General features: G+C 42.3%; 2 protein-coding genes across 6 annotated transcripts; one reads left to right on the top strand and one right to left on the bottom strand.

The window, feature by feature from the left end:
- The first annotated feature begins 339 nt into the window (after positions 1-339).
- On the top strand, positions 340-4,864 carry bend3 (BEN domain containing 3). Its single transcript, XM_034205986.1, is given in 5 exon segments — positions 340-476; positions 1,514-1,568; positions 1,866-2,044; positions 2,158-4,005; positions 4,007-4,864. Coding segments are annotated over 4 exon segments (2,433 nt in total). The 5' UTR covers positions 340-476; positions 1,514-1,516; the 3' UTR covers positions 4,361-4,864.
- A 259-nt stretch (positions 4,865-5,123) lies between these two features.
- Positions 5,124-8,217, bottom strand: mtres1 (mitochondrial transcription rescue factor 1). 5 transcript variants are annotated; one of them, XM_034206003.1, is made up of 5 exons: positions 7,924-8,217; positions 7,680-7,745; positions 6,559-7,018; positions 5,642-5,714; positions 5,124-5,544 (listed from the first exon to the last, which is right to left on the bottom strand). In XM_034206003.1, exons 2-5 carry the CDS (start codon positions 7,717-7,719, stop codon positions 5,362-5,364), a joined length of 756 nt encoding a protein of 251 aa, XP_034061894.1. In that variant the 5' UTR covers positions 7,720-7,745; positions 7,924-8,217; the 3' UTR covers positions 5,124-5,361. The 5 variants fall into 5 exon arrangements, with proteins under 5 accessions (XP_034061894.1, XP_034061893.1, XP_034061895.1 ...); XM_034206002.1 differs by having other exon boundaries at positions 7,680-8,215; XM_034206004.1 differs by lacking the exon at positions 7,680-7,745 and having other exon boundaries at positions 7,924-8,215.
- Between the last annotated feature and the right edge of the window lie 842 nt (positions 8,218-9,059).

Genomic DNA, 9,059 nt, shown 5'->3' with positions numbered 1-9,059 from the left:
TTAGTTGGTTTCCTTCGACAAGTCATCATGTTTTTATATGTCATTGTACATTTCTTCTGTCTGGTTTTATTTGATCCAATGCATAATACAATATAACACTAAAGCAAAGCTAAAAAGCCACAATACTGTAGGCCTACATACATGTGCCTCATGCTCAGCATAATGACCATTTGTCCAATTAAAAACATTTTTTAAACGGGCTGTGAAATTGTTAGGATATAATAACATGAGTTTAAAGACAATGTCGTTTTACTTAGACGGTATTACAACTTTATTTTTCATTTGTTCACCTCCATCCCAGCTGTGCGGAAGTGACACAGCAGGCGCGCGCCCCGTCACGTCACGCGAGAAAGCAGAGAAGCAGAGCGAGACAAAAAAACATCAACAACACTCCGCAGCAGATCTAGCTCGCGGCAGTGCGCAGACATGTCCGATACGTCGTTAAAATCCCTAAAGGACTGCATGGACTCGTGAAGGTGAGCTCGAACCAACGGTCACGCGCCTTTACCGTTAATGTAACAAGAGTCGTAGCAGGAGGGGGAGTGTGTGGAGGGGAGGGGGGGAGGTCCACGCAAACATTGCCGCGTCATTAAAAAAATCCCATATAAATGTTACACTACTAAATAAACCCCGTGCATATGTGTTCACAATGGCAGCCTGTTGTTGTTGTTATAACGAGATGTTGGTGACGGTGTTTCTAAAGAGTCCCCTCGCACAGCTGATATGTCTTGTGTTTTGGTTCAAGGGTTCATGGGCGGAGGAATGAGGAAGTAACCTTAGCGTACTAATAAAGGCTGGAGGAGAGCTAGAATGAAACTCAGAAAGCATGCACAGCGAAATCAATAATCTACCTAGTTTACGTTAGTCCAAACAAATTGTTGTCATCACGTTAGATGATATCAGTGTAACCTTGCAGCACGCACGCTTTACCAGCATACAAGTGCATGTGTTTTGGCTGCAGCTTGTCACATGTCATAACGGTAGCATAGAAGCTACCACATGTTATGATTTGTAATATGTTCATAATACACACATTTTAAACGTGTTATTTTTTAGCAAAACTCGTTAGTGATCCTGTATTATAATGTATTCTCGCTTGTTGGAATTAAGGTGAGTTTTCGATATTTTTGTCAGCTAGGGCTATAACTAACTTAATTTCAATATCAGTTCATATACCACATTCTTATATATGAGGGATTTTGTCTATCAAATGTTATCAAATAGTGAAAAACTCCCATCTTAAGATCACAGAATCAGTTGTGATGATTTCAGATGTCTTATTTTGTCAGTCCGTATACCAATGGCAATCATTTTACAATCAAAGAAGAAATCAAAAATGTATTAGAAAATAATTAAGTGGTGAATTTTTACTTTAACATACTTTATAAAATGCGTTTTCAGTTTCTTTTTTTATCAAAGACTCAATTATCGTCTAATTGTTACAGCTCTTCAGTAACCTTATGTTATAGATGTACATATTTCCATTGACTTGATGTTTGTATTTACCTTCTAGGCTATGAATTCCTCTGGGCATGGAGACGTTTCAGATGAAGAGATGCTTGAGAAAGGTATCTAATGCAATCTGTACCTGCAAAGGTTTACTGTTTAGTATAGCAACCCATTTGTTATCAAGTTCAAAAATACATTAATATTCACATGCTAGAATGTCCAGATAAGATGTAGGTCAATTTCCTCATTAGAAGACACAAAACAATATCAAAGTGGCTAAAAAAGGACTGATCACATGAAGTCTGCTCATCTAACAAGATATTATGTACGCATCTATATCATTATCAATAACACTTGTGTCTTTATGTGTCGGCCAGAAATCAAATATTTAAACTAAGTGGTCTCGTGATTTACAGAACAAAAGCATGACCAGGATGTTAAGGAGGAATCAGACGACTTGGCTATTTGTGCGTCCCCTGAAGGGCTTAGAGGAGGACCTCCTGGAGCCACTGAGGCTGCTAAACGTCCCTCTGCAGAGACGGGCCCTCACACAAACCAGCCCACCAGCAGCAAGAGAGCCAGGGTCTCTAGCGAGGTAAATCTCAGACCCTTTTATCTATAAAAGTACACAGCACAGACAATATGCATATGCACTTGTTTTAAAGGTCAAAGTTGTCATGTGTTTGAAATGTCATCTCCTCTGTCTAGATGAGGCGGTACTTGCTGGATGACAGCAGCAGCAGACATGAGCCTCTTTGCCTCACCACAACTGGCGAGAGGGGGGGTTACATCCAGCAGAAACCCAGAGTGTCCTACAGAAAGCCTCTCTTCAGCATCTCCCACAGGATCTCAGAGAAGAGGACCACACCAAGTCTGGAGCAGCAGGCCAGCATCCTCTCGTCAAAGCTCAGAAGTTCGGAGGAAAATGGCCCATTGGATTCTCTGCCCACCATAGACGCTTTAGGGCAACCTCCGTCAACGGACTCCAGTCTTTATCCTCTCATTGAGAAAATGTTTCTCATTCTCAACACCCTCAATTCAAGCATGACACAACTGCATAGCAAAGTGGACGTGTTGACGCTTGAGGTGATGCGAATAAAGAAGCAGATCAAGCCAACTGAGATGGTGACGGAGTTCCAGCCTCCTCCTGAATACCTGCTAACAAGTGATGAACTGAACCAGCTGATGGAGCAGACCTCCAGCGCCGGGGAGCTCGGGTGTCGGCTGCTGGTGCATCTCTTCCCTGAGCTGTTCAAAGCCAGGGAGTGCTCTCACGAGTGCATGGCCAGCAAGAGAACACTTGAGTCTCTACATCTGCAGCTGATCCGCAACTATGTTGAGGTGTGCTACCCTTCAATCAAGAACAACAGCGTCTGGCAGGAAGAATGCCTCCTACAGATTAATGACTTGTTTAACCGCTTCTGGGCACAGAGGGACATGGAGAGTGCTCGGCTGCTCCGGAAGCAGACAATCACGGCCGCCGGGATAAAGCCTGAGCGCCCTCAAAACTATCGTTTCATTAATGAGCAGGGCCGGGAGGAGCACATTTCTTTAGATAACCAGCAAAGCAGCGAGGGTGTGGCAGACCTTGCTTTCAATATCCAAGCCACGGAGGAGCTGGACGAGTTCTCCTCACCTGAGGACTTTGTTATTTTCCTTATGCACCGTCTCTTCCCTGAGGTTTTCGAAGAGGGGAAAATGCCAGAAGGCTCCAGCAGTTTCAGTAGTGCGGGGCAGCTAATTCTGGACTCTGACAAGATGGAAATAATAAGAAAGTACATGGAAGCTAATTTCCCAGATGTGCCTGAGGACAGCTGGCTTCAGGTGTGCATTCAGCACATGGAGGATGCACTGGAGGGTCCTCACAGTATTGGGGATGGGAGCGAACCTGACAATAACAATGATGAGGGCTATGACCTGGCCAGTCTTCCAGAAGATGTGTCTATAATTCGGGTTTCAGAGGCGGGTGATGGTGAAAGGCCTTGCCGCAAAGCCAAAAAGTCGCTGCTTTCACCTGTGGATTTTGACAATCTGGAGATTCCTCTTCCTGACTTTACCGTCCACCAGGAACACCTCCTGTCCAGGGAGCAGCTGAAAAACAACTATGAATGTAGCCTGTCCATCGGGAACTTTGCCTCTCGGCTGCTGGTGCTCATGTTCCCCGAGCTCTTCACCCACGAGAACACCAGGAAGCAGTACAACTGCAGCGGTTCTCTTGGTAAAAAACAGCTGGACCCCGTTCGTGTGAACTTGATCCGTCATTATGTGCAATTAGTCTACTGTCGGGCCAAGAACGACAGAGTGTGGATGTTGGAATTTGTGGGCAAGCTCGATGAGAGGTGCAGGAGACGCGACACGGAGCAGAGAAGGTCCTACCTGCAGCAACGCAAAGTCTACGGTCAAGACTCGGATCAGGACTTTCTTTGCCAGCTGAACCAGCTCAATCAAGACAGCATGAGGGAGGATTCAGACGTTCCTTCTTTACCTCCTGAGAAAAGTAGCAAAGACTTTTGTAAAATACCCCTGGACGAACTGACTGTATCCAAGCCCGACTTCCCCTGTACCTTCTGTCTACCTGCTCTCGGACACTGAGGTACGGGAAGTCGTCCAGCAGAGCCTCTCTGTTGGGAACTTCGCTGCCCGCCTTTTGGTGCGCCTCTTCCCTGAGCTCTTCACTCAGGAGAACCTCCGGCTGCAGTACAACCATTCAGGGGCCTGCAACAAGAAGCAGCTGGACCCCGTGCGCCTCCGACTGATCCGTCACTACGTGGAGGCAGTGTATCCTGTGGATAAGATGGAGGAGGTGTGGCACTATGAATGTGTGCCAAGCATCGACGAACGCTGCCGGCGCCCCAATCGCAAGAAGTGTGACATTCTTAAGAAGGCCAAGAGGTCAAGCACTGTGTCCTAGTTACTTTTCACTTAGGCAACACCTGTTGGAATAAAAATAATTGCACAGTATATAAGCTGAAACCGCATCTTTGAACTTTTCAAACAGTCCTATGAAGGATGAAGCCAATCTGTTAGGATTTATTTCAGTACTTTTCAGTCATATTTTACCTTTTGTCTACAGCAGTAGTTTATGTAATCATATTAATGTTGGATAAATAGATTAAATGCTTCTATTTATAAGCCAAAACTGTCATAGCTTCTCTAACATACTTTGTTGAACAATGTTGTAGCCTTAACAATAACAATGATAGTAGCATATAGCATAGCTCACACTATGGATATAAATGAATCACAATGAAGTGATACATTTCCGTTGCAGTTACTGATGTAGCATTGTGCCATCACGGTTTTAATAACAATGTGCTTATGTTAAGCCTTCTTATAGAAGTTTATATTATAAAGACAATTAACATGACGGTGGATCATGGTAACTATTTCTAATAAAGTCACAGCTATAACATGACATTTGATTGCACTGTTTTACACAAAGGAACTGTGAGGTTCTTAGTGACATACAGAGTTTTTACCGAACACTCTCCAACAAGCTCTATACTACGCAACATATATATTGCTTCTACAGGTTTTATTTACCATTTCATATTTTTGCCTCAATAAAAAAAATTGCTATGAGGAATTGCGAAAAGGATATCAGTAGCCAAACCTTCCAAAACGCTAACAACTCTGATGAATATTCATTCATTTGCTCTCAGTTAGACATGATCTCAAAGTGTCAAAGTGCACCTTTATTGGAGGACTCTCACAGTATAGAAGGGAAGGTAAACACTAAATATATTTCTCTGAGAAAACTGTTTACATGTCTACACCCGCTACAAGCCTTAACATTACACTTTAGTAATCCATTAGAGATCCAACTTTTTGGAGATTGCCGGCATTCAGTTCTGCCGGTGTTGTTGCCTTCATTAGCAAATGGTATTAAAGTCCACACTGTCCTGTTCAAGTTCATGGCTTGAAGGCCTCCTCTTTGGGAAGCTCTAAACATTTCCATCGTCGTATGGCAACTTTGTACTTTTCTGTGTGACTCATTTCTTCCAAAACCCTCCGAAGGCAGACTCTCATCAGAGTGACAGTGTTTGTTTCTCCGTTCTCCGACAGTACCAGGTCCAATGTGTCCCCAACTTTTACCTAAACAAATCAAATATATAGGAGCAATTAGAAATAAGATTGAGACACTAGTGGAAAACTAAGAAATGAGAGTAGGAGTATGTTGTTCGTTACTCACCGTTTTACTTTTCTTGATGAGTTTTTGTCCATTTAGCCTGAGTTTGTTGTCATAGAAGGACACCTCAATTTTACTGGAATAGGAGAACAGACAGTTAGTCTATACATCGACTGCTATAGTATGAGAACAAATCTGAAGACATCTCAAAATGGGTCAAACCATTTGGCTGATAAATCATTCTAATAAATAAGTATAGTAATAAGTAGTGAGATATGAAGATGGGATGAAATGGTTGTATCTCAGAAGTTACAAGGAAGTTCAAGTATTGGGCATCTTATCCAATAACTAATAGTACAGTATTATATGTTGTGTCAGAAAAGTTGACAGTATGCCCTTGTGATCTATACATTTAAAAACGTTACTGTTTCATACTTTCCAAAGTACGTCTGTAACATATTTCCAGAATTTAGACCAGGGTTGTCCAACTGCGGCCCATTTTTGATTGGCCCTCAGCCAATTCAAAAAGTCTACTTTTCCTATGTTTGACTTCTTAAATATATATCGAACATATATTACACCGTAGTATTCATGTGTTAATAAGCCCATTTTCAAATCAATTCAGTCAATTTAAGTTGAAACATTTTCTTTCCAAATCTTAGTTGGTCAAAAATAATCCCAATAACTCATCTGCATAACAAGCTTGAAATATACCCTTTCTATTTCCCCTTATAATAAGCAATCTGAGGCTCCTGGTATAAGGAATGAGCTGCCAACACTTATGTAACAAAATTAATGAAAACTTTTAAATGTTTTTCTGAATGTGGCCTTCAGTGAAAACATTTGGACACCCCTGATTTAGACCATGAATCTTCCACAGAGTAACTGCATCGGGGGCTGTCAAATCATAGTTTAATAATGTTTTGAAAGTTTGTGTTTATTTTTCAAAGATTAAAACATGTCTGCATGAAGAAACTCACTTGCGTGCCATGTCCAGGCCGGCTTTCATGATGACGTCATAGCGAAAGGACTGCACGTGTTTCTCAATGTCTTTATAGTCCTTTGGTAGATTCTCCTCCACCTCTTCTTCGTAATCACTGTCCTCTGGGTCTTTTTTATCTTCCTCCTCATCTTCCTCCTCCTCGTCCTCTTTCACTGTCTTAGCCTCACTTTTCTTCTTGTTGCTTTTAAACCTTAGAGGATTGACGGACCATCCCCTGACGGCGTCTCGGCCCCGGAGAGCAGGCCTGCTGTGACAGCCGAGTGCGGGGAAGGCCGAGCAGCCCCACAGCTGCCGTGTGTGGATGGTCCTCGGACACCATTCAGCCTGCCTCAGTCCATAGCCAGCAGCCAGCAGGTGGCGGGGGTTCAGCCTTCCTAGCTGCCTCATGGCGAGTGCCTGCACCACCAAACTCTGCATGTTAGTACTCCACCCAGTCACTAGAAAAACAAAGATGGTTAGGAAGCATTGTGATAAATAACAGCTAATAATACATCTCGTTCATACAAATTCAGGTACAGAAAGCCAGCCATATTTGTATCACACAATTATGCATTTAGTATCAAGACTTTTTAATAACTAAATGAGCTATTGCCCTCAAATATGTATCTGTTGAATCTCCTCTTAAAATAATGTGTCAACTGTTGTTTACAATGTCAAAAGTTAAATATAAGGATGCATATTATATACTTGCTATGCAATAATGTCCTATTTCAATGTATCATTTCAATATTCAGGGAAAAAAGGGGTTGTTTTATTAGATAAATGTGAAATATTCTCTTTTCTATGCTAATGTACCTATGTAGAGTTATTCCCCTTCAAAGTAAAAGCCTCATTTTATTTCTAACCCCAGTTTTGTAATATATAATAATAATTTAAATGTAAGACTGTTACATCAAGTATTCTGTTAAACACCAATAGCACAATGGGCACACATTTGGGTTTAACTATTTGTGTTAAAGTTGCGTTTATTGATTTACCGGAAGTAATATTTTTCTTGTCCACTTGACAGCAGTCGAAAACAAACATTTATTGAAAGTAGCGCTATACCTGTTGAGCAATGTTATATCTTTATCTTTTAATAAAATGCTGTTAATGTACCTTTATGCGGAGGTTGTCTCTGCTTGGTGGAGCTTGACATGTTTCACGGTGAAGCTGAAGGAGAAACTGCTAGCTAACGTTAGCTCAACTTCTCTTCAGTGAGCACGTGCACTCATTTATATCCTTCCATGTGCAACAATCCACGAGCCGGTAACCAAAAGACAGTATAGCCTGTTTACCTTGGTGCTAAATGTCACATTTGAAGCTGCTAACACGCAATAAATAAACGGTATAGTCCACTCACCGATGAATAACCTTCTTCTTCTTCTTCTTCTTCTTCTTCTTCTTCTTCTTCTTCTTCTTCTTCTTCTTTGGATTCTACAGAGATTACAATGGCGTACTGCTGCCCTCTAACGTTACTGCTTGGTACATTTTCATCAGAATACTTCTGGAATACTGCAGTCCTCCAAACACTACAGCCTCATCCCAATACCCCTCCTCAACTCCTCCTTTCCCTCATTCGCGTCCCTTCCTTGCATCTTAGCTCCGCCTCCGTAAAATGCGAGCGAGGGACACGAGAGCCTCATCCCAATACCCCTCCTCGACTCCTCTCTTCCCCTCCTCCGGGACTTGACCCGGAAATCGATCAAGACACGCCATGTTGAAGGACGTCCCAATAGCTGAAATGCACTCGGAGGAGTCGAGGAGGGGTGCGGGAGGAGACGAAAGGGAGGATACACGCGAGCGCGTATAAAAGCCCCGCCCCCACCTTCACAGCTGGTCGATTTCAACAGAGGAAAACCGACAACTGGAAGATGAGTGGAAAAGCGTCACAAGTGCTATAAGTGCTCACAGCTCCGTGGGAATTATTATGTGCAATTCATTTCTAAAAGGCTTTCACATTACTATAATTACATATTTATTTAAATGTAGGCTACATTTACACCAAAACGGAACACAAAAGCAGGACCAACCATCATACATTGAATTCCTTGACTAACAAAAGAAAGATTCATTCATTTAAATAAATATTTAACAACAAATGGGCCGGTTCTAAGGGGTTATTCAGTTAAGCCCGATGAGAGGGGATACAGCTGTGCACATGTCATCATTAACAGACGTCGTTTAAGAGTGACGTTTGAGTGAACGAGGCCATCCCAATTAATACCTGAGGACTCCTCTGTCCTCGCGTCACCTCCTCGTGTCTCTCGCTCGCATTTTACGGAGGCGGAGCTAAGACGCAAGGAAGGGAAGCGAGTGAGGGAAAGGAGGAGTCGAGGAGGGGTTTTGGGATGTGGCTTGATTGTGTTCTCAGCAGGGGACTTTGACAGAGTATTCCTCAAAAAATACATAGTAAAAGTACTTCAATGTATTGTTAGTAGGCTAACTAATACAAAGTCAAACATTATCAATTTCATTAAGAACTAATGGTAAAATTAT

The sequence above is a fragment of the Gymnodraco acuticeps genome, unplaced genomic scaffold, assembly GCF_902827175.1.
Source record: "Gymnodraco acuticeps unplaced genomic scaffold, fGymAcu1.1, whole genome shotgun sequence".
Lineage (NCBI taxonomy): Eukaryota > Metazoa > Chordata > Actinopteri > Perciformes > Bathydraconidae > Gymnodraco > Gymnodraco acuticeps.
Note: the sequence above shows the minus strand (reverse complement) of the source record. Positions and strands in the feature narration are given on the sequence as shown.